At 40.1% G+C, this 26,066-nt stretch overlaps 1 protein-coding gene across 1 annotated transcript in view; it reads left to right on the top strand.

Annotated features, from left to right (window-relative positions):
* Positions 1-26,066, top strand: part of PARD3B (par-3 family cell polarity regulator beta) — a 391,688-nt gene that overhangs the window by 350,982 nt on the left and 14,640 nt on the right. The window contains exon 22 of the mRNA XM_066322656.1: positions 10,075-10,154. Coding sequence (XP_066178753.1) covers positions 10,075-10,154 — 80 coding nt within the window. The remainder of the gene's footprint in view (positions 1-10,074; positions 10,155-26,066) is intronic.

The following is a 26,066-nucleotide window of genomic DNA, read 5'->3' as shown; positions in this document are numbered from 1 at the left end:
AGACAGTACCAAATCACAGAAAAACTGTACCAACTGCTAAATTGGTATCAGCAAGCAGAGAAGGTCACCACCCAACAGCAGTTGCGAGCAGGAGAAACAATGTCTGTAACATTTACAGACTGGTATCTGAAGATCCGGAGGAACCTGATGCCATAGCATATGGAGGGCAATTCCTGTCTCTAAGCCTGCTTATGCTGATGTTGTTTGCTCAGTATTAATCCAGGTTTGGGGGGGTTTTTTGGGTTTGGGTTTTTTTGTTAACCATATTGAATTTGCAGTGTGGAGAGCTTTTGTCACGATGCCATTGAGAGAGAGCTTCTCTTTATTGGCATCTATGTTTAACAGGATTAAGGTGGATTTAATACCCTGTGCTACAGACTAACCATTCAAATTCTAGGAGTACTGTTCCGTAGTGGTGTCAAATCACAATGGAAGGAGTTGAAGTTAACTTTTAACTCCGTGACGATTTACTCTGCAGTTTTTCTTTGATGTGAATTATTCTTGGGGAGAGCTGTGGCAGGGGGTTGTTTTCCAATTTTATTGCCATATTCCTCTTCTTCCCTTTGGTCATTTTCCCCCTTCTTCCTCCTTTTCTTTTCTTGAAGCAGGGTGCTAGTTTGTACAGTAGCTAAGTGCATAGAATGCAATAATACAACAGTGAGAGATTTAGTGCCTCTAGGTGCTACCCCTTCTACTCTTGAGGACCTCCAGCAAGGCATGATTTTATAGACAATGAAAGGCTTGCTCTCCCCTGTGAAGCTGCCTGCCTGCAGGAAGCTTTTCACTGTCTATTTCCACTACTTGCTCTGCAATTTAGTTCCGTGCCCTGCTATTTCCCCCTTCCCTCCCTCTTTTCTTCCTTGACATACACATGCATATACCCCCTGCGTGCACATTCAGCGCCAACACCAGATGTAAGTAGACCCAGCAAAATAGCGCTATCTCAATGTGTGCCCTGAAACGCTCAGAAATACACCAAACATTTTCATTTTGCCATCCTCATCATAAATGGAAATATTGATCTGTCCTCTGTTTGCTTTCCAGGTACTGACACTGTCATTTAATTTTCCCTAAAAAGAACACAAGCTCATAGCTGAGCTGCAAAGCATGGCCATTACACCCTGGCATTGGTGCCAAGAACTCTGCTGACTTAGCTAGAGAAAGATGCTGAAAGCCCAACTTTGAGAGAAAATTCAATTCACTTCATACAATGTCTCTCATGAAGTATTTCAAAATGCCTTATATCAGGAGATAACATAATGAGAAAATGCTTTAGAGAACTGGGTATTCAGATAGCAAGACAAAATGATACACAACAATGAACTGGAGTAAAAGAAAAGATGACTGTCATTTAAAAGCAGTAATCATCTGGATAAGTAGTCTTGTAAACTAATTACAGTGAGAAGAGAAGCAAAGAATGCAAGACTGGGAGGAACAAGAAGCAGCTTCATTTCAAACAGGCTAAAGCGGAGGACTGTCTTCATGGAGGGAGAGGAATTAGGCATAGTATTGTGGGACAACTAAAGGCGACCTGCTTTAGAAATGTATCCACACATATGGATTACTATGCTGTATATTGCATCACAAGTGTATCTCTGTGACAGGTTAAGTTATTCTCTTTAGAGGCAGGGAAGAGATTAATTACTTTGGCCTGGTTCAGTGGAAGAGCAATTGAAATGCCTCCTTGTAGTTGGAAAGAATCAATGCTGATGGGTGCTGTGGTTTTTTTGGGGTTTTGTTTTGCTGCTTTTAAGATTTTCTCTCAACTCAAGGGAAACTTATGTTTGCCTCTAATTTGAGAATAGGTTTACCAGTGAGGGTGTTGCAAATCTGGTGCTCATTAAAGACAATTAAGAGATAGAATTAACCAAAACACATTATACAACTAATGGAAAAGGAAGCCACCCACAGCGACGGACACAGGCCAGGAAATGATCTCATTTTGCTTGGTCAAAGGAAACCGTAGTTCTCCAGCACCAGGGATCGGGGCATCGCAGAGCGAGGGTTCAGAAAGCAGAGTATTTTCTTTGCAGGACTGTGCAGAAACACTTTGCTGTTCTGCCTTCACCTCCATCTTTGCTGTTTTCTCTCTCTTTTGTGTTGCAAGATACAGCAAATGCTGAGAGCTTGTTTTCTACAAAACTAAGGCGATTGCCATGTTTTTAAACTGTTATGGGAACAGCCTGTTTCCCTTTTAAAGTTCCCATCTGTGTTTGTATTTCCCTCAGTCTATTGCCTTTATAAAGAATTTTCTGCTCCCTCTAAATCTAAACCATTAGTTTCACCTCCTTGAACAAGAGGTAGGGCATTACCGAGGAGGAAAAGTAAATCCTGAGATAATCAGCCCTGCTTAATTCCAGCATGGAGCACTGCTGTTTTCAGTGTTCCTGGTGTTCATTGCATAGGGAGAAGGGACAAGTGACGCTGAGTACGTACATTTGTCTGTGAGCGTGTGTATGTATATGTATATATCTGTAGAGAGAGACAGTCAGAAGGGGAGCATTTAATTGCCTTGCAGTCGGACCAACCAAGTAGTGTTCTGATTGCATACAGCTGATTTTCTAAGTGAAAATCTTCAAACCTATTCAACAGCCAAACCAAGATCATCAGTGAATCTGGAGTGCGTGTCTGTGTTTCTTACAGGGAAGAGGAAGGATGGTTTGATTACTATCTCTTTTTTCCTTTGGACAAGGGTGTTTTTCTCATCCAAGGAAAATGCATTCTAGCAGCATGAACATAACTATTAATCAACACTTAAGCAATAATCAGTGAATGAAAAATGATGACCAGAAACTGAAAATGTACTTGCATAGCTACTTCGGTGCTTTTTCTTTGAGATCATGCCCTTGCATTTTAACATGAACAATTCTTATAAAATTAGTGCTGATATATTCCAAAAGGCAGTAATTTAAAAAGCCAGCACTTTTTTTTTTTTCACTTGAAAAAAAATTTTTATCAGGGAATGATACATTTAGATCTGCATAAGTAATGTTATGAAGCTACCTTGGTAGTCTCTGAGTTAGAGTCTCAGTTGATATGAACCAGTAATATCTTACAGATTTACTTAAGAGATGAAGATGCCAAAATCATCGTCACTGGAATGCTGTATTCAAATGTGTGAAGACATCTTCAGGATACAGAGACTTAAATGTTTTTCCTGTGTGTTTTTGCTCAAAAAGGAGATAGCGGCACCGAGAGATGCAGGTGTATCTTAGCTTTGGGAATGCCTCCAAGAGGAATTAGATGCTATTGAAATTAAAACAAATCCCCCCTCAGTATTTAGCATGCTTTCCTGAATCATGGCCAGCATACGTGGTGGCACCCAGCAGAAACCAAGGCTGTGTGACTCTTCTAGTGAGCAACACCTTGCTTTTGTTATTCAAGATGTTTTTTGACAAACTCAGTCATGGTTCTAATAGCATCAAGTGTTCTTTGGAATAATCTCAAAACCAGATTATTATAACATGCTTGAAGCATGAGTGTGTGGTTAACAAAAAGAAAGCACAACATTCCCTGGGACTGAGCCCAGAGAGCAGAACTTTAGGAGACTGCAAGGTCATGACTCAGTGGTTAGGCCATGAACAGGCATCTATAGCCATCCGTTGATTCACCTTTCCAAATTATTTGACCTGTATTTTCTGTTGACACAAACATTAAAAAGTTCATTTGCCACACTACTCAAAACAAACTTGAAGACATTGGACCATGATTTGAGAACCCCTGAGATATCTGTAAAATGGAGCAGGAACAAAAAAATAAGGTATCTCAGGATCTTCTGGGAAGATACTGCTTCCTTCCTCATTCTTGGGAAGAAGTTTGTAACAGGGAAACTGAAAGTGCTATCTCTCTTTAGTAGTGGAGGTAGTTTTAAGGGTTCCTGTGGAAAATCATCTTGGTTTGTCATTGCAGCCACTTAGTGAAGAAAAGCACAACGAAGAATATCAAAAAAGATGTTTTAAAGGTGCTGTCTTATATCCAAACAATAGTAAAGCAGTACCAATGGGCTTATAGAACATTAGACTCCTCTTCGAGGACTACTTCTGCCATTAAAATCAATGCAACTTAATTAAAGCAAATTATAGATAGATACATCTATAAATAAGATATTAAAGTGCGCCGCTGAATATGATAATTGCTGCATATTTAGCAATCAGCGTGTGTGTTCTGCTTTTGCCAGGAGGGATTTCTTTCAGAGGAATCAATGGAGCTTTATTAAAAACCATCCAAATTAGAGGGAGAAATGATGAGTGTTATAATAACGCAAAATCACTGTTTCAACTTCCATTGCAAAACCAGGAAAGCAAAATATATCCCTCTTTGTGTATGTATGGAAAACATCAGGAAAATTCTTTTGAATTGTAGACACTGGTAGAATTTTTAATCTTTACCTTTCGATGCAAAACGAAAAAAAAAAATGGATGGAAGAAACCTTGCTTTCTGTGGAAACGCTGGAGGTCTTCGAGGGTGGGATAATGAGGATATCACAGCAGTAAGGAATTAAGAAGACCCCATCGATCAACTTCCTCCGTTTCACATGGACCATCCAGTTCACTGCCTTACATCACCCACCTCTGTATCAGCAACTAAAGAAAGTGTTAGCAAGTCAAATTGTGCTCTTAAATTTCACTTGCCATTCCTAGAACCAGGCAGAGTTGAAATGCAAAAAATAAAGGGGTTAATTTTGATGCTTCACCTGTGTATGAAACACTGAGACTAGGGTGGGGAACAAATCCACTTTTACCTCTCCCTTTTTCTTCAGTTTTCACTTAATTGAAAACAAAAACCAACTGTGTCTCAGCAGAGGGGAGACCTGAAGGTTAAAGGGCAAATTCCGTTATACCACGGCTCTTTTTGGCATGCTGAATCTCAACCCATGTGATTAGAAACACTCACAGACAAAAGAAGAGCTTTGAGAACAGAGGTCAAAACAGCATCTGAATCAAGTCCTTTAGCAGATGATCACAAGACTATTGAAAAATGCACTAAGCAATGCAGCAGTTCTATGTGTCATGTTTATACACAGACTTTCAGGCAAAAAGCAGAACTGGGTGGCATTTTCAAAGCACTTGGATTGATGGCAGAGCAGAAGCTTCATTCTGCAGCCTTCCTGGGGTGGCTCTTGTCTTATAGTGCATGTCAGTCATATAAAATACAATGGCAGTATCCTGCCATGTTTTACGGGTAGAAAATCACAGTGCACAAGCTCCAGTGACTTTTCTGAGCATATGCAGTGAATAAGTGAAAATGTTAGAAGTCCTAGGACTTCTATCTTAAACTTTTCCTGATCTCCCGTAATTTTAAATAAGTGAGGTATGGCTCAAGTGAAGTCAGCAGTGTTTTGCCCTGGATTCAAAAGCATGTAGCTAAAATCCCATCAGCCTTAAGGAAGTTATATTATTGCTACTTATTAGTGGGCAGCACACTGTCCAAATTTTCTTTCTGATCTTAATGGTAATTGAAATGTTTGGAGGAGGCATATCGTTCAGAAGTCAGGAAAAAAAAGGGCTAAAAAGCAAAAGTAAAAGGACAGTGATGCTTAGCATGTAAGTGAAGAATTAATAATCCTGAATGCAACACCCACTGAATATTATTCTTTTTTTAACAGTGGGAAACTTTTGAATCTGAGCAGATGAGTAGCTGGTTAAGAAGTTTTAAAATAATTTTTTTAACCAACTGGCCTCTGCAACAATGATGAAGTTTTCTATATGCAAGTCTAAATACCTGCAAGAGAGGGAACAGTAACTGCAACTTTATGAGACAGCTAACCTGAAAATCTCTCTGCATCATTTATTTTCCTTATAAGCAGTATCCATGGTCTTGGGTTTTCACTGTGCTGACTTCACTCAGGATGGACCTTGAACAGGGAGTCAGGTAGGATTCTGTGAGAAGTAAAGCCCCAGGCAAAAACATAGGTCCTGCTGAATTCTACTGGTCGGGGCAAGGAGATATTGCTGGTTCCTATTTGCAGTGTGGTAGCTCTCACCTTGAGTTGTGTGTGGATGCACAAGAAAAAGTCAGTTCTGGTTTCATGAAGCTTGAACTTAAAAAAGATCACTATAGTTGTTATTTTTTGTACTCATCATCTGTCCAACCCCTAACATCGTGATCCATAAGGAGGGGGCAAGGGAGGCTTTCCTGCTAGGAGCTAGAATTGCAGCCTTTAACAAATGCTCTGAGAGGAAGGCAGTGTAAGACAGGGGAGGGGAAATGAAATGCAGGATCTCCTGGGGTAAAAACAGTCTCATGCACTCTTGTGTACAGTTCTCAAGATAGTCAGGAGCTTCAGGATTAAATAAATCCTTTCTTTTCCCTTAAAGAATTGTTATTCTGCAACCCCAGAATTCTGTAGGCAAATTCCAGACTTACTCAAGACACCTGCTCACAGATATACTCTATTTATAGCTTAAAATTTATTTGCAGATATTTGAACACTCTAAGATATTTATTTCTGGCTTGATCTACGTTGTCTGATCAGTCTGCATTTCCACCAGCCTGGTTCTTCTGCTGGGAGCTGGCAGGGGGTTAATTAAGGATGCAAAGGTGTCATAGGATATTTTCCAAAGTGATACCTTTCCATCACAGAAATTTTGTTAGCTAGTGAAAATTATTGTTTCTAAAAAGAGAGACGTAAACAACAAAAACATTCACTAGCCATGTACAAAAAACACCTCTCTGGCACACAGAAAATCCTGACCATGAAGGTTATATGGAAGTAGTGCCTTGCCAATTCTTCTGTTATCTTGTCTCCAAGTATGGCCACTGCTGTGACTGGGATTCCCAAAGGGACAATTAGGAGAACAACCTGCTGATACAGAGGTTCTGCTCTCCCATTCAGCTCTCAGAGGCCTTGCCTCTCTTCTGCTTGCCAAAGACTTTTCTAAGTTCTGCTAACTGGGTGTTAGTTGCTTTGATTCATATTTGTATCCAGTTTATTAGTTTTACATTCCATCAAGGCCTTAGCCATACCAATACTTTGCAACAGTTACATTTCATGAATTGTTTGTTGTTGTTTTTTGATAAAGATAGTATTTTCTTTCATCAATTTAAGTGTGCTGCTCTTTTAATTGCAGTGATGGGATGATGGCTGTTTCTGTGTTTATCTCTGCCCGTTATTTTTGCATATTCATGTTTTGCTTGTTAGTGGAGGCCGCTCTTAAGAGATGAACTGTTCATAATGATGGCACTTATTTAAGCTGATGTTGTTAATTTAAACCCTAAAAATACAGGAGCATATTTGGGATAATTTTTCTGTTGTGCGTTACCATACATTTGTGAAATGTGTATTTAACCTGCTGTCGTGTTCTCTGTTGACTGGGGTGTTGGTCTCCTAAGCTCTTCCAGCTGCACCTTCTGTCAGCTCCCTTACTGGTCACCTCGTGGTCACCACCCATTTGGCTTTGATAGGACTTGCAGGTTTTAATCCTGCTTTAATATTACTGTTTCTTCACCTAAATATGTTGTGATTATTAACTGTGCTAAAACTTCCACACCTGGTCTGAGGGCCAGCTGCATATGTCCTGTTTTAGGAAAGGAGGAGAAGCCAGAATATTTTGATCTTACTAATTAGTACATTTCACACTGATTTTTAGCTTAGTTTGTTGTAGAAGGCAGCAAAGGAAGCCTTTGCTTTGACTCTTTCTGAAACATAAATAACTTCTACTAAGGAGGTGTTTCTATTTTCACAATTTCTCTTTTCATCAGGGTAGTATTTTATTCCAGGCACCATTTTGGCACTCCAGGCTGAGTGATGATACGCTTTTACTGTCGCATGGACAGATGGAGAAGGGAAATCAGAAGAAATGGCTGAGCCTTTAATTAGCTGTGCAGAGCCAGAGCATGCTTTTCCAGTGCATTGGGGGTTTTATATAGGGTGTGGAGACTCAGCCGCTCGATGGATCCAAATTAGCAAAATTGTGTATCCGCCACCAGGGTGTTTCTATGGTAACTGTCTCTCAAATCATATATACAAACAGACCTGGCAGGGGCTATTGCCTTCTATTTGGTCTGTAGGAAACCATCAAAAAAGGGGTGTTTTCAGGCTGAAAAAAGGCCTTGTGATGTAAATATTTTTTACTTTAGGAGGTTGGTATAAGTTTTGGGATTACTGCTTAATGCTGGCACAATTCTGAGTGTTTGTGTTTTTTCACATTGCCTGGCTGCTGTTGCTCCCTTTAGTTGTGAGTGTGCAGGAAACTCACACGGGGCTGTGAATGCACCATTACCAGGCTCATGCACATAATTAATAATCTATCTACAGCTGCACAGGTAGACCATGTACTATATGTTTTTTATGGTGAGAGGCCAGATGATGCATTCGTTTCTTTTCCCCTCATTCTTCTTCATAAGAAGGAAGAAATCTGGAGGGTCCTCTCTCACCAGTGTACCTGGGAACTTAAGGGAAATTATGAACCTGATGAAATTACTGCTGTAAGAACAGCCAAAGTGGCTGTGACTCTTCACCTCAGTGACTTTACAAAGTCTCTCTGCATGTTACTTTTTCTGGTGGAAAAAAATGAATGAATGATCCCTTTAGCCTACTGCCCTCTTTTTGAAATGTAGGGCAATTATTGTTATTTTTTGCTCATCCAAAGTCAGGTACTGCTAAAGCATGGGTCATTTCAAATCAGAGGTGTTATTTTCTTGTGGCCAACAGTTCTGTGAGTACACCTCTCTGTTTTGAATGAGATAAGGGAAGCTTGCAAGAGCCTGTACTAAATAATTATTTTCATTTACAACTATCTTGGATGTTTGATGAGTGGCAAGGTGCATAACAAAATATGTCTGGAATAATTTCTAAGCTGCCTCATAGCTCCAAATGATACTGCCCCTCTTTGCATTGGACTTTTATGTAATGTACACAGAAATGCTTTGTAAAGGTAGATAACACTTAATGAACCTGAATGCACAACTTTTCTTATTGCAGGGGTTTATACCTCTGTTCAGTGAAAATGGTGTATTGTGCATAAATTACAGGACTGACAGAAATGTACTTTAACCCGTAGAATGCAAAAAACATGTTAATTTTTGTTTTCTCTTTTTTCTAATCGAGCATTTGCCGAAAGCTTGGTGTGATTTATTACTTTCTTTTTAATGAATTGTTAAAAATGTTTGAAAAGGCATTAAATCTTCCTTTCTGCTATTAATCTGTAAAAGAGGAAGGGGATTTTAAATGGCCTCTTAGTATATTGCTTTATAAAACTGCTGATTCTAGCAGCGCCGGAATAGGAATACATACTAATGTAGGAAACACCGAAGGCAGTCAGAGCCTCCTCCATTTATGGAAGAAAAGACTAATAGCTCCATTTTAACAAGGCTCTTAACACTTTGGGCCATCAGCAGGCATTGAGTGAGTGAAATTGGGAGAGCTCCTGTGTGCTAAAAGCATTGAAGTTCACCGTTTGGTACCCGGTTGGAGCCTTCCTGATAGAATTGTGCTCCCCAGCCAATGCCGGTTGCCATCTTGAACACAAACCAAGTAGCGCTGGCATTTTGACTGAGTGCACTAATGCTGCACTTTTGAAATGGCACCAGAGCATCATAAATGCACTTAACTCCCAGCTGGATACTTAGCTTTGCAGTGGCTTTAGGCAAAGTTTCTGGATTCGTGTTAAGAATGAAGGAAAACCTGTTTGTGTCATATTTTATACTTAAGCAAAACAAGCTAGTGGAGGGGAAAAAAGCAGACTTGGTACTGAGATGCTAGCTTTGATTCAGGTAGTTAGGCCACTGTAATCAGAAGATTACAGAAGATAACTGCTTAGTTAGACGATGTCCTCATGTTACTGAATTCCAGGAGGAAGGCTGGACAGGGAAGAGTATCCCAGCTAGTAGGCAGATGAGGGAAAAACTCTGAAGATTGTACCTGCTCTAGACACTTCTTTGATACAGAAGCCTTTCTTGTTAGCAGTGATAAGATTATGTATGGGATTTGAAGCTTCTTTGAGCCCCTGCCTTTCTTTTGTTGATTTTGGCATGTTGCAGCATCATGTGTTCTCTGCTTATCGTTTTGAGATGCATTGTTAGTAGCTGGGCTGCATAATTGATCTTCATCTCTAATTACTCTCCTCTCCACAGGTGCCTGGAAAAGGTCCAGATGGGAGCTCCTACAATCTTCACTTCGAGGGGGTGGAAAGGCAGTATGCATCCTTACCCAGGTACAGCACCAAACCTCGTGCACACTCTGACTCACCCTCCTTCCAACGGGGAGGGAAGGCAGCCCACAGCTGTTGTCCGGCTCTAACAAGAGATTCTTCTGCACTTTTGTCACCTTTTCCTGCTGATTTACTGCCATTTTATACCTGTACTATTAATTGGGACTCTTGAATTTTTAAAAATACGGTTCTCTCATTGAACATATCAGCAAGAGTCACGATCGACAGGGGAACATGACGTTGAGGGAGCTGGCTCTGCAAGAATTGTAACAGGTCATAGCAGGGCATAAATAACTGAGTTTGTAGTGATAAAATCCTAGCTGGCATTGACAGAACGTTGCTGTGGAAAGCTTCAGCTACAGCTACAACTACAGCAGCCACAGCTACCAACGTCCCACTGTTGCTGCAAGGGCTGTCTGACTGCAGTCCTGTTCCATGAGAGCATCTCTGTGCTTTAACTGAATGCTCTGGAAATGTGAATGAATCCTCTGAGGGCTTTTTTTAATTTTTAATCCTTATCAACTGAATGAAGAGTAATTCTAGTCTGAAACCAGTGGGGCATAACAAAAAGGAAGCATTTCAGGGATTTCAGCCCCGTTTCTATGGGAGTTCTAGTAGTAGAGTGTAACATAAGTCAAGCCACAAAGAGAAGTGAGAGGATGCTAGAAGAGATAGTGGGAAACAGGGAGAGGAAAACAAAAACAGAAAAATATTCCCCCTTTAGAATTAGAGGGATGGGCAAGTCCTCCTGCCTCTCGGACTTACAGGCACGCTGATTTGTAAAAGCAAAGCAAAAATAGGGATCTATAAGCAGGAAGAGATTTTTTTGTTGTGAAGTAGTGCTGGCATTTAGGAAATCAGTGAATTCTTTCTTTTTGCTGCTTCTTTTTCCAGCTATTTACATTCAGAGGTGTACACTGAAAGATTAATTGATAAATATGTAATGCTGTGACCAATTTCAGATGAAAATACAAAGAATATTTTACTTTTGCTAACCAGAATATAAAGGCTGTCTCACAAGACACTGTTGGATGCCTGTAGGCATTTTTAATGTATGTGGTTTCTAAACCAAAGGATGTGTCTGCAGTTTACTTCCTGCCTTCAAATGATATTTGTCAGCCATTTTTTCTTGGAGATGCATCCTGTGCAGTAACTGGCTTTTCTGACAGAAGCCTGATTTCCAACAGTGTGTCTGGCGTGTATTTCCTGGCTGACTGTGGGTATTTACACTTCTGGGTAAATAGCCGTCTTTTTTTACGGTCCTCCAACACTCATGTTTCCCCATCATGTTTTTAGCAGTGATTTTTGCATGTTAGTTAGGTGTACTTTAATTTTGCACACTCCTTTTTTATTTGAATTTCCATTTTGTTGATTACTTCCTTGTGGATTACAAGAGTAAATTTATAATTGCTGCCCAGTGTAACTCTCTATAGCAATTTTAATATTTGTATATCATGTCGTCTTTTTATTCATTGTCCCTTTAAAGAAAATTAACCATATTTTTTCAAGTGTTGGAAAATGAAAATTTCCCTATGAAATAACTTCCATAAGACAGAATTGTTTTGATTTCCCTGGTATTTTTTTCAAGGGAGAATAACCAGAAGTGAGCACTACAGTGCAGATGTCGACATACCCTTACTTTATGTAGTAAATGTTCCCTGTATCCCTTCTGTCCTCTTCCTTTCCAAACTGCTGCATCCTCTCTACAACCTGTGTTTTTGTGGGGTTGGTTTGGTTTGGTTTTGGGTGTTTTTTTAGAGTAGATTTATCTGAATAAGATCATGAATTTACAGTGTCATTCCCCAAATCTCCATTTAACTTGCTGGAGACACAACTCTCCAGCTCCTAGAAGAGTATTTGAGTATTTTAACTGGCAGGAACTCTCCATTTAGAAAGTCATCCAAATATTCCCTAAGCTTTTGAAGATCACTGCGAAAGTGTCCTTTCTCTCTGTGCCTAAGGAGATTATGCTGGAGAGTGAGACCTGCACTTCAGCGGGGCTGTTTATGCTTCCCAACTCAAACACTTGCACTGCTGCACACAAGCCAAGCTGTGCTTCCAGAGGGTTTCCACCTTGGCAGGAGTAGAGCTTTGGGATATCACACACCCTTGGGTGTGCCTACAATTCAGCAATCGGCTACTGCTTTTTATACTTCAATTTTGTAAGTTTTGCAGTTTCATGTTACTGCAGTAATTAAGTCCTGGCAGTCACAAATTACTAGATTGTACAGTGAAGTCTAAATCCAGACGAAGGGGATGCAGTCTCATTGCCAGCCACTAATGGAAATGAGTGATTTCTTTTGTTCTCATGGCTGACTGCCCAGGAGTATAGAGGAATCCAGGTAAAAACCACCCATTTGCCAACCAGTTCTCTGTGGAGGATCCATGAAAACTACTGAAATGAGCTGCATTATTTAAAAAAAAAAAAATTAAGAGAAAGAAACAGGAATGTAGAAAGAAATGAAGAGGTAGTATTTCCTCAAAAGAGTAGCTTTCTTCTCTCCAGCATTTTAGTGTTAGTTCACAGTTTCCTGGCCTTGAGTTTATTCCCCTGTTTTTGTGCTGTCCTCTCTGTGGTGAGGCCACCGAGTTGTGTTGGTACAGATGCCATATGGAACTGTCTGCATACTTAGCCATTTAAGCCCAGTTTAATAAGAGATACTTAGAGAGGCTTCAGATGAGGGTTGTAGATGCTGGGAAACAAATTCCTGTTGCAATATTGTGTTGAGTCCAGGAGGATATGACCTTTGCCTGCTGCTCTGGTGTGGCACACAAGGAAGGAGAGGAAAGCTCTTGGACTGCAGCCAGTTTCACAGGATGAGGAGGGAGGAGGGGATCTGTGCTGTGTCAAGAGTAGCTGGGACCTCCACAGTGAAACTGTTCTGCTCACCTGAAAGCCACCAGGACTCAGGCCAGTGTGTGCGGGCACGGACAAATTAAGTAAGAGAGCTTTGGTCTTCCTCTCCACTAGACAAGAAGGAGGAATGTTCACCTAGCAAATATCAGTGTTTGATGCCCCTAAGACACTGTCCCATTCCTTTGCAAAGGCATGCATCCTGCATGAAGTCACATCTGAACATACCTGCTGATGGCTTGTAAAATTCTAAGCTTTGAAGCATCATTGTGGCTTTACCTGGTTTTTGGTTTTGGTTTGGTTTTTTTTTTTTCCATTTTTCTCTGAAGCTGGTAATTTATGTCTAGATATTATGGGCTAAATTCAGCTGATACAAGTCTGTACTAACTCTGTTTGAGGAATTCAGCTGTCAGGTGTGCTTGTCTTTTCAGTAGGTGCAGCAGCAAATTACTGTCCTGGTCTCACTGAAGTCAGTGATGTCCTTTTTTCCTTTGAGTGGAGGATCTGTTCCTGTGTAAGGTTACATGTTGAATTAAAAGGGGAAACAGGAGGCAGCAGCTTTTGGAGAAAGGTTTTCTGTCAGACTGGTCTAAGGAGTGGTGAGCTGAACTACATAGTTAAGTTTCTATGTAAAATAATGCTAGCCTGTAGGCTTGCTTTGGAATGTCTACAGAGGCAAACATCTGAATTAAATGATAAGTGGCTGTGGCAGGAGAGTGGCAGGTCTTCATCTCTCACTGCATTGTGGTGTTCTGTCTGCAGAAAAGCAGCAAAGTGGGAGAGACAGAATGGGAGGCTTTGCAAGAGAGATACAGTTCTTTGCACTCAATACTTACGTGTTGCCCTGAGGCTACTGCTAAGTAGTGCTGAGTAGTAGTATTAAGCAATGTTAAATCCTCCTGCTTAGGGGGAGAGTGGCTTGATTCTTACACCTCTAAGTCTCTTCTTTCGGGAAGAAGAGCAGGGCAAGGTCCTAGGAGCCAGAAAAACATTTGTATCTTTTAAACTATTTTTAATGCCTACTTTCTTGGTGTAATTCAGAATATTTTCCTGATGGAGCTATGGAACAGATATGAAGCTGCTCTGTTTGTTCATAGTTCTATTTTTGAGCTTGCTTTTGTGGCAGTATGTCTTAATGTAAATCACAGTCTTGCTAATGGCAGCCTTGTTTGGAGAAGCCTCATGTTCAAGGACATGTTCTTTTCTGTGGTGGTGGAAAAGCTGGCTGTGACCAAAAGCAGACTGAGAGGCACTGAGACGACACACTGGTTGACGTGATGAGTGTGGATTAGAAAGCTCAGCCATCTTTCCAGTGAGAAATGCTGATTCCAAGGGAAAAGTAGTACTTCAGACTTTCTCTGGAATTCTCGTATTATTGAAAGGGAGAGGGCCAGAAAGGCAGTGAGAGCGTTAGAAAATAACTGCTAGCATGGAAAAATGAGTTCAGGCTGTGTGGATGGGTTCAGCTGTATTGCTCTGGCTGGGACTTAATGTGACGTGCATCCTGCAACTGGGAAGCTTGGAAATGGATTAAGGAGGCAGCCCTGCCATACAGTGGCAATGGGTAGTCTTCCCATGCTGGAAGCTTCTCTTCAGGTTGACCATGCAACTTGCACTTCTTAAAGCAGTAGCTGAAAGCAGCACACTCTCCATTTCTAGGTATGATGCCAGAAAGGACTCCAAGACTTTCTACATTTCTGCATCAAACTAAATTTCAATTTTGATCCATCCCATTACTTTTGTAAATATATTTATGGAAGCATCTAACCTGCAATTAGAATGTCACATTGTGGAGATTTCATTACATTCTTTGAAGGTTAATTATTTTACTGCTTAAAGAAATTATGATTTTTTTTTCCCCCTCAAAGTCTGACATTACCCAATTTCAATTTCTGGATACTACAGTAATTTTTTTCTGCTCGATTTTAAGAGCCAAGCCTGCAGAATCCCTTCCCTTGAGTATTTCTATGCAGAGATCATTTATGTTATGTTTTCACCTCCCTTTCAATAAATTAAATAGATTGAGCACTTAGGTCTTACGCTGTAGAGAATGAAAACAGCATTGACTCAAGGGGCCAGAGTACCCATGCAGTCAATTTAGGAGGTAGCCTCTAGAGCTGAGTCAAAAACATTTTGAGCCCTTCAAATCAAAAGCAAAGTTTTGGTAATATTTGTGTCATGAACAGATAAGGTTCCTCCAACAGAAGAAATGGATTACTTAGCATGTTTCATTAGCTGCTTCTTGCACTTGAGTGTTCTTGCCTTTATTTTACTGAGTTTATTTCAAAATGCAAGATTTCTGTAATTTAATTGAATCCTGAAAACATCATCAGAAACTGGCTTGACACAAATCACGAGAAAAAGTTAATTGTCTATTAAATAAGACTCATCATTCACCATTGTCTAGCAGAATCTGAAATTAATATACTGACATTACTTAAATATGTATATAGTGTATTCTCTTGGTTAACAAAAAAGAAATCACAGTTTTAGTGCAGACTATAATTAGCTGTAAATCAACTTGTCAGAGCATTCCCAGCCTCTGGGAATTGACTAGCCAAGGACCACAGATGAAAAAGCAAGGTTTAAAATTAATTATTTAAATCAAAATTCCCTGCATGCTGATTTAAATCTCAACTTTTTTTTTTTTTTTTTTTCTTTCTTTCTTTCTTTCTTGGAATCACTTTGATTTAACCTACTCTATCACTTGTTGGAAAAAAAAATCTCTCCTCTTTCTTTTTTCTTTTTTTTCTTTTTTTTTTTTTTTTTCATTTTGTGTACTTCATCCATGTTCCCCCTTGGCACACAGCAGTTTGTGACCCAGCACTGACACAGCAGTGCAGTCGTGGTTCTGGCCAGCTCCAGAGGCTCGGTGTGCTTGGTGTTGCTGTTGACAAGTGCCATGGGTGGCCCAGTGGTTCTCTGTCCCATCATACAGCTGCTGCTCTGCCAGGTTGTCTTCCAGACACCTTCTTGGTGCTTGGACACTCCTTGGTAACAGCTCACCTCTGTTTTTCACTGTTCACTCATCAGTTGACTTCATTACATGGCTCTCCTGGAATCGAGATTTCCTCTGTGTTTTATTGGCCCAACATGGTGCTTTATGGCAGGCAGAGAGTGACAGTGCTGATGCAGACTGCATCATTGCTGCCTTGCAGTTTAAATTGGAGTGTTGTTCACCTGGTTACAAACAGCATCTGCAGATACTCTCCCATCAGTAGGCCAGGGGTGCCAAAACTTTAATGGCAGTGAAATAATTTATCAACTCTGTCCAGAATCACCCACATCTTAGTCCGTCAGTGAAACCATGTTATTGGACATGTGTTACACAGCTACAAGGTGAGCCTGTTAACTTCTGGGGCATAATATAATACCCAATATTTTTAGTAATGCCCAGGATTTTCCCTCCAAAGGAGTGGAAACCAGTGAAGAGCAGGTTGATGGGAAAATACTGTGTAGTTAGAGGTGGCTGAATAAAGTCTGTATCTCCCTTGTTTCTTATATTGATTAAATAAGAGGAGATGGTCAAGAGGAATATTCGAGAACCAACTGTAAATATTTTTTGATTTTTTGGCATAAATATTTTTTTTTTAATATTCCCCTGGTGTAACTTCAAAACTAAGAAGACTTGAGAACTTGGTGTCTTAAACAGGATTAGAACTAAGTAGGGTGCAAAAATGAATGGCCCAACTAACTTCATCACCCTAGTCATGTGAAATATAACTAATATTAAAACAGTATATTCTCCAGTATACTTGATTATTAACTTTCTCTTCTGTTTTAATTATCTAAAGGGATATCAATAATTCAGGGATATTTTTAATATGATTTTTATCTTGACAGCTGTGCTTTTATTGAAAATGCAGCAAAATCTTATCTGTCTGTATCTTCCAGTGCGGTGATCTCATTATAAATGAAATATATGTATGGTTTCAGTTGAATTTTAAGTGCTGGCAGGTGAATTTAGAATCAGTTTTAATGGAAATACTGGTCAAGGACCTCCAAGATATGTTGCAATAAACCAGCCAAAATGAAATACAGGCAAAGAAAAAAGATCATTGTTATATGCTAGAGCCCAAGCTTGGGAACCAAGCTGATGTGCTTATTAAAAGATCAGCTTAAATCCAATTTCAAACAGTTTTAAGATTTATCTAACTAATTCTTTTTTAACTCTGGAAGATACTAAAACTGATTGCTGTAGAAGCTTCCCAGGCTCTAGGAGATGTCAGGGAAATCATTGTACTTCAAGGCTAGAGCCCAAATCTATAGCAAGACAGCAGATTTGTGACACATACACACAGCAGAGAGATGGAAGTGCTCTGTTGCAACTTTATCTGTTCCACCTCAGTTTCAATCCGTCTGCTCGAGTGTGCCATGGTACCTAATATCACCTCAGTGCCATATGTGAAGTCTGAAGACTTTATTTCATATATGATGTCAAAATACATTTGTCCAAAAAGTGCAGAGTTCATAAATAACCTGCGTGTATCTTCTACGGGGATTCTCAGGCATTAAAAGCAGAGCAGGTAGGAAAAGGGTCAGTATACTACAGACCTTTCAAAAAATAGTTTTGTGTCTCTTAGGACTTGACTGAAAGGAGGAAAGAAATTCGTAAACAGGATCACAATTTCAGAAATCTCTGTGGTGAATAGCAAAGGAAGGAGATTTAGTTGTAAAGCATACCTCCAGTTTTCTAATAAAATAGAAATATCACTTGAAATGAACATGATGCCTCCATCCAAGCCAAATTAAGTCTAAATAATGAAAAAGTATACTTTAGAAAGTCAGAAAGGTCAAGGTTCGTGACATCAAATCATGGATTGCAGCTGGCAGGCCACCTCTATAATTTCCATGGGAATAACTAAAGAAAATTGACCAAAGAAAATGTCTGTAACAACTGGGACAAAGCTTGAAAAAAAAAAACCAACACTAAAAGCCAGATGTCTCAGAAGAATACTTTGGAAGTGTAGAAGGAGGCAGACAGGGATGGGGTTTGTCAATTTTCCTAATAAGTCACTCAACTCCTCATAGCAAAAAGCCAGTTAATGCAATATGGAATAGTTTAAAAGTCAATTAATATTTTGAAACTAAACAGCCAGCCTTTTTGCAAGGAGATACTATCCTGAGTAAATAAAAATACTTTCAAGTGTCACATTTACAGAAAACATGGATCTGGTATGAATCTTAGTGTATAATCAGGCATAAGGACCTCCCACTCAAACTAAGGGTACCAAATTCAGCTTAAAAATATGGGAGATGGAGGAAAATACTGCATTTGAACAAAAGGGCTTGAATTAATATTATAAAATTTAATGAAGTCTTGGAGACATTGCCTCAGAAAAGAAAGCTGTATTAACTATGCCTCCAGTGAGTAAAAGAACAAAACAACTGTTAGGGAACAAAATATTAATGAAAGAAAAAAGTGTCAGTACAAAACGGTTAGGTTGAGATGAAGGATCTGTGGAAAAAAGATAAGTGAATGCAAATTAAGAAGAAGATTAAATTAAAAACCAAAAGCATATATCCCATAGAATGCATCAACAGAGTGATGTGCTGAGTGAAACCTGGGGAATAAGATGTGTGCTCCAAAATGCAAATATATCCATTGCATTGTTAAGATGGATATTGAAATGGCTCAGGAGACCAGCAGACTGGGAAGCTCAGCTGGCTGCTTTGTAGGTAGGGATATTTGGAATAAAAATGTTGCTGCTTATGCTGGGTTGTAATTCAGAACTCATCAAAAAGTGTGGACTCTAGGCTGCAAAGGTGAGAAAGAGCATTGTAAAAAAGACACCTCTGCTGCAGTTCTTGGCTTCGGCTTTCCCTTGATAAACATGTCTGGAGGTGCGGCTGAAAGACGGCTGTCAGCAAATGTGCTTTAAAAACACCTAACAAAGGAAAAATGTAGGAAGCCAGCAGTATCAGGTGTAAATATGTGTTATTTTGAGGATGTTGGATCAGGAATTTTTGAGCAAGCTTCCTGCAGCTCTCATATTTGTGCGTGAACCTCCTGTATGTTGTGTCACTGCTCAGCTATGTTCCTGTGAGCAAACAGCAGCTTTGCCGTGGCACCCTTTGCTCAGAGGCAGACTGCAGTTAGTTCTCCATGTTAGTTCTCAATTCCTTTGTCTCCATCCAATCTTTGCTTTGCAAAACGGACTCAGAAAAAAGAAAAATAAAATATAAAAGAACAACCAGAAAAAATCCCACAGCAGAATCACAGCCCTACAGGACGGTGTACTGTCACAATGGCAAGTTTCAAGTTTCTAATAGCAAGCCATTTAAAGAGAGTCAGTTGTAGGTATTCTTATGTACACGTTTAGGAAAGAGGAAAGATTATGATGATGAAGTAGGAAAGTGAATTGTATGTGGACTGTCTTAATTGCATGCTGCAAGGTAATGACAAGCTGTGAAATCCTAAGACCTCAAATCTAGTTCTGTGTTCTTTTACAAACATGTAGGGGACAGAGTCGTGAGCACTCCGTGTGCCACCCACCGAGAAATGAGAAGCAGGGTGGGGGAGATGTGAGGAGTGGAGAAACACAAGGGCACCGTGCTGAGCAGACCTGCCTTTGTTTGTTATCCTTGGTGAAACCCTGCCTTGTGAGGAAAGGGCTTTTATATAAACTGGTGATTAAAGGAAAGAGGTATCTAATTTGGGATTAAGAGAATCACTGAAGAATTTAATAGTAAAAACAGTTGCTAGAGCAGCTGTTTCAACACAACTCAGACAATTGGCAGCCAAACTGCTTCCACTTCGTAAGTAGGTGACATACTTAATTTCTCTGCACAGAAGTCTTAAACACATCAGGAGAAAAGGCTCAATTTTAGAGGATTTTGTCCAAATGTCTTTGCTTATATTCACCAAAGGCTTTTTTGTTGCTCTTCAAGTATAATGGTTTAGAAAGTCATGCTTTGGAGGTGTTGATCCAGCTTGAGAACAGCCAGAAATTTACTACTGCTAGAAGCTAATATGAGCCTGGTCCAGAACCACTGCAATCCGTGGATGTGTTCCTAATGATTGCAGTAAGTTGAGACTGAAATGCAACCACTGTTGGAGCATATCCTTTGATTTCTTTGCTGTCTGGGTCAGTCCGGTAGCAATTTGACAAACTCTGATTAGGTTACTTCTTATTTCCCCCCAGAATTCTGCCCACCAATGTTAGCAGTTTCTCTCCAGATTCTGGAGATCCTAGTAAAAGAAATATATCTTCTCCTGCCTTACATGTTCTTCTTCAGGCTATCCAATCTTATCACAGATACAAGTGAAATAAAAGTACTCCTTAAAAATGAATGTGATTCAAGGTTGTTGAAGAACTGCAAACATTCAGATCACTAGTGGTTGTGGACCAGTAACTTTGTTAAGAGCAAGCATAGAGCTAAAACTCCTTTTGTACCCTGTTAGAGAAGATTAATTTCTGCTTTCTTAAGAATCTTTACCCTCATCTCCGGGCTTGGAAAAGATAGCATTGTTCTAGCATTTAACAGTTATGCAAATTAGCAGTGATTTTGTCATTTAGCACCTGTGCAAAATTTTCTACTAGAACAGTTCTTTCAAATATGGCATAAACAAAGCATAAGATGCACAGTGATACTGTTCTTTTGTGGATGCTTATTTGGGAAAAGCTGCATGAGCCATTGAGCATCTGTACCGCAGGTAAAAATGTCATGGATATGCCAGAAACACGGCAGCAAAGCTTTGTAGGCGTGTGGTTAGTCTTAAATAGCACATAGGCCACTAGGCAAACTTTCAGCAAGCTTTATTTTGAAAATATATTAAATGCCATAATGCGTATGCTAAAAACTTAACCACATCTATTGGGCAATGGTAATGTCTTTGCTGTACTCAAAATCTTTGCCAAACATAACTTAGGCTGGATATAGAGATATTGACACAATTCATACTTCTGCTGGCTTCTGCCTGGTATTGCTGTGGCCTCCACTGCTTCTGTCCTCTGTGAGCAGATGGGATCCTGCAGCTGTTTGAATAAATATTAGTTCTATTATGCTCCTCTGATTAACCATTTAATGAGGGGGGAAATGGCAGGGAAGAGAGCACCTAAGGAATCTCTCTACTTCAGGCCTCTTGCCCAAAAGCATTCATTTAAATCTTTGAGCAGTGATGAGGTGAGGAGTTATATAAACGGGAAGCCGTTCCTCAAATCACTATCTTCTCTCTGTATAAAGTGTAATTGATAGCTTATGTGCTTGCAACAGCTGAAAAAATAGAGCAGAACATGCGAACACGTCCACTGTGTAACATACGTGGGAAGCAAGTGGAGGAGAGTGTTAACTTTAATAGAAACTGAATTATCTGCCATTTTTGTTCCACCCCAGATGTAATTCAGCAAGGAGATTGGATCTGTGCACTAGATAGTCTGAGACAGTGCCTTGGAAATTGGCAGTCAGAGTTCCATCCAGAGGGCAGGAAATGTGTGAACAAAACCCAACCCAGGTTATCAAGCAAAACCCCAAGCCAACAGGGGTCCTTGGATATTGAATAGCTGGCACTTTCCTTCATTTAAAGAAGAAAAATAGCTCTTGTTTTACCAGTGAAGGGAGATGCTTTGAGAGCAGTCTGTTGTAGATCATGGCAAAATCTGGCAAGAAAAACCAATCTCAGGGTGATTTCACAGTGAAAATCCACATGACTGGCTTTTTGTTGGATCTAGGTGCTAGTGCACTGCTCTATATATACACCCATGAGTTACCAGGTTTTGGACCCTCATTTAACATTTTTGCTATGAGTTAAGGTACAATCGGAGTTCCTATGCTTTAAAGAAAAGGCATGTTTGTTTACTGAGAGCTGAATTGTCTTCAGTATAGAAAGAATGTATTTTTAGAAGCATGGTATGGCCCCAGTTTCTCCCCTTGTTTTGCTTTTTTAAGGAGATAATAGTGATACGCTCTTGAACTGAACTCAACCAGCCAACACAATAGCTGGGACAAAGCATGTAGGAAAAAGGATGCTAACAGTCCTTCCTCCAAAGATGCTCAAACAGCAAACACACTTTACAACTGTACATTCAGCGATGAAAGATTTCCAGAATCAGTTAAAAGCTTTGAGGATCCCAGTAGCCGTGCTCAGAAAACCCATGTGACTTCGCTGTGCATAGACTTCTGGTAGTCTTCTAATTAGCTTTGTAGGGGTCTCTGAAGGCATCTGGGTTTCTCACTGACTCGGGAATTAGGCTGAATTTAGGCTGCCTGAACATACCAGTGCTGGGTTTGAGCATTTTTGAGCATTTGTGTATGGATCTCTTTGCCCCTCTGGAATGGCAGGCGGGAGCAGCGTGGTGGGACAGGCTGTGCTGTGGTACCCACTGCACCACGCTTTGTGACAGAAAGCACAGAGCAGATCAGCTTAAAACAAAAGGGAATTAAAAAAAAAAGCAAATTCAATTAGTCATTTGAAATTGAGTTGGGGTTTACAACTTGAATTTTTAGGCCCAGATCCATCAGAGCACTTAAGCACCTGCTTTACCTTGAATGCATTTTGCTTTTCAATAGCAGTTATTTGCCTCGCTATCAGAGACCTCCAGGAAACCTGGGCTTAAATGGACGTTGTAAAGAATGAAGGAAGGATGGCAGACAGGCAATGGTACTTGGAGAAATTTCTCTTTTTAACTCCCTAGACCTTATGTGGTTTAAATAATGCCTCCTTAATGCAATTCTTTGTGTTACATACCCTGTAAATAATGTCAGGAAAGGTTATTTAATGATAATTTGACTTTTTCTTTGAAAAGGCTTGTTACTAATCTTAACCTGAAATCTCTTTAGTATTATTGAGGGGAATAACAACCTTAATGTCATTTTGGTTTTGATTTCTTTGTATGAAGTGGTGGCAACTCTCCCTTCTCTCTCGTCACCAAACATCTGAAGCAAGCTCTCTTATTGAGAGATTGCTGCAGTAGTACTTGGTCTTACAGAGATTTCATCAGAAACATTTCCTTTCTAATGGACAATGGAAAATTTTCAGCTGTCCATTATTACACTTCTTTGTACACAGTCTAAAAATATAAATGGAAATTATAATTACATCTGTAATTCTGGGTCCCAGCTGAAATCACTTTAATCCCAATGTGAGGGGGAAAAAATCAAAACAGAACCCTTAACCCTGGTCTTTTCCTCCTTAGATATTTCATTTTCAGTTGCACTAGTTTATACCACAAGTTTTATAAGGTTTTCAAGGGACTTCAGTATACAGAGATGATTTTGCATCCTCAAAATGGTATTGCTACTTGGTGCTTTTCTGATTTAGAAACTGTAATGGTGTTCTTGAGTAATGGGTTATATTGCAGCTGCTTGATATAATATGATGTTTATCTTTTTTACTTCTTGATCATTAAAAAAAGCGGCCTTTGAAATGTTGTAAAGTTCTTGTAAAGAAAATCCTGTTTTACTGGCAGCAGAATTGCACTTTTTTAAAGAGGAACCCAAGTCAGCATTAAAGATTTAACACTGAGATTTGGAAAAAACATCTTTCTCAACTCACCACAGGCTCTCTCTACTCTATTGTGCTTTTTTCCTGTGAGTTTCCAATAGTAGGTCTGTCAAGGTTAAGTATTATCATGTTTGGGGTTTTTTTGATATCAATGTCTGCAAGTACAGAATGTCATCAAGTGTTTTATGTTTCTGAAACCTTCACCTTTCTGCAAAACCAGGCTTAGACCAATAGTTGCTTTTGTTTAACATCTGAGGAGGAAGGGAGAGGTTCTTTTATGCTGTAAGACCTTTGCAAACCATTAATTGTCCACGAATTGCAGCTTCCTCTGAAACATCTGGTTCTGGTAATAGTCCCAGACGTGATGCTGCAGATTAATGCACACTCCACTACATTGTCCCAGTTGCCACACTGTTAATGATCATGGATCTAACATCCACAGAGGTGTGTTGTTCAGCTTGGCAGAATGTGTTGTTTCTTTATAACTGCATGTATGTACCATTTTCTAGATCATGGGCACTCAAAAAGTAAAACATAAATTAGCAGCATTCTGGTCAGTCTTTTCTCTGAATACCTGAAAGACACAACTGAAAAGGAATGTTTCCACTTGAAGGGAGGCATTTCAGCAACCTACATTCAGTACCCAAGGTATTTATTTGCTGTCTAAGGCTGTCAAGCCTTAACTTCCTGATTTCATTCCAGGATACAGATGTTTCATTCTCTCCCTGCCCTCTCCTCCCCTTTCAGATACGTCCTATACAAAAGCCTAATCCAAAGATCCTTGAAATGCTTCCATTGACATCCAGAGCCTTTGGCTGGGGCTGGATGAGGCTGAGGCACAATGTTCTTCATTGCATTGAAGTTATCCCCTCTTCTCAGTCTGGTATCAAGGCAAAGCACAAATGTTTTTCCATCCTAACTTCCCCCTGCAAAGTATCTTGATGGGTTTTTTATGAACTTGCCACTTCAAGTCTATCACACGGCACAATCTGAAAATACTTGGAGAGATATTATAGTAGTGACCTTTATTGTTCATTAGTGAATCAGCAGCCTTGCTTACTGTGGCTTTAAATGAGCTATATAAATTGGTTGTTATTTTCGATGATGATTCCCTTGATTTGAACATACTAGAGCGAAGATAATTGATTGATTCATTATGTAAAAGATTGTTTCGAGTTAGGGGGTGGTTTTATTTTTTTTTTTTTCCCCAGCCAAATTGAGACATGCTGTCTGGAAGGAATCTTGGCCAGGTACTTACCAGATTCATTTCAGGAAGCACTATTGCTTCCCTGTTTCTCACTGATGGCACGTAGCTGCCTTCGTGAGTGGAGTAGGGATGCCTCTTGGATTGTGGTGCTGTTTTTTGTAAAGTCAACTGAAGCTGCTGACAGTATGGTGTCCTGCATGTAAGACTTCGTTGCACATCTATGATACATGATGTATGTGTGCTTTCGAAAGAAATTGAGGTCTATACCAGGTAGTGCTGTCCAAAACCTCTCTCTGTCTCAATGCTGGCTTGCCCCTTACCCTATATTCCAAGTGCTGTGCTGTCACCTCTGTCAGGCACCACTAATTCCCAGCTATTGGCGTTGCTTTGCCAAGGATGCAATGTTTTGGTGTATCTTTAAAGCATTTTTTCTTTCTTCAGCTGTGCTCCTCTTTCAGCTTCAGGATCCTGATGTCTTCTGTTCTAGAGACATGACTAAGCTGATAGAACTGCTACAACAGCCTGTACTTGCTCTCTCTAAAAGGTTGTTTTGCTCTAAGGTCTTTGCTGTTGCAAATTTTATCTTGTTGTCGGTCATGCAGCACAGTGTGCAGATGGCACAGAAGTTTGTTTAGGAGCTACAAATCTCATTTATTCCAAGTGTTAGGGGGGATGCTGCTGTTAATCCTGCTGTGGGTGCATGGTGCTGCCCCAGGCCAGGAATGCATGGAAGAAAATCACACACATCTGATGATGTCTCATGTCATCTGGGACACCTTGCTGGCGCTGCCAGGGCTGGTGCTGCTGGCAAAGAGAACAGTAGCCAGGCCGGGAGAGAGTAGTGGTAAAAAACATGGTGGGCTTTAGGAATCCAAGCCTAGGTCATGCTGAAGGAGACAGAAACGACAGTGGGGGCTGTGGCATCTTCTGCTGTTTGTCCTGTCCATCCACCTCCATCTTGTGGTCTATCATGATGACCTCTGCCTTCCAGATTTGCTGAAGGAAACTACGTCCAGCAAATTGAACAGGGAAGAACTGAGCTCAGATGTGTATGAAAGTCAGCAGTTATGTTGTCTTCTTCTGGGAATGGAACAGATTTGTTCCATATCTATAGGTGTTAGAGCTAGTACCGTATATATGAGTATAAACTCCACCTGTACCCATAAAGCAGTTGGGAGGGTTGTTGTGTATTTCCTCCATGTTCAGTCGTTCAGGTCTCAAAGCAACCTCACGGTGATGTGTTTTTTGGTAGTGGTGCCATGTGTGCGTGTCTCATTCAAGCACAGCTGTTCTACAGGACATCTTGAGAGGGTGTTAGCAGATTCTCATCTGTGTCTCACTTCTTCAGAATCTGCTTCTGCTCCCAGGATCTGGCGTGCCAAACCCTCCTCATCTGAGCAAGTCAACAGC

Source organism: Sylvia atricapilla, chromosome 7 (assembly GCF_009819655.1).
Source record: "Sylvia atricapilla isolate bSylAtr1 chromosome 7, bSylAtr1.pri, whole genome shotgun sequence".
NCBI lineage: Eukaryota > Metazoa > Chordata > Aves > Passeriformes > Sylviidae > Sylvia > Sylvia atricapilla.
Note: the sequence above shows the minus strand (reverse complement) of the source record. Positions and strands in the feature narration are given on the sequence as shown.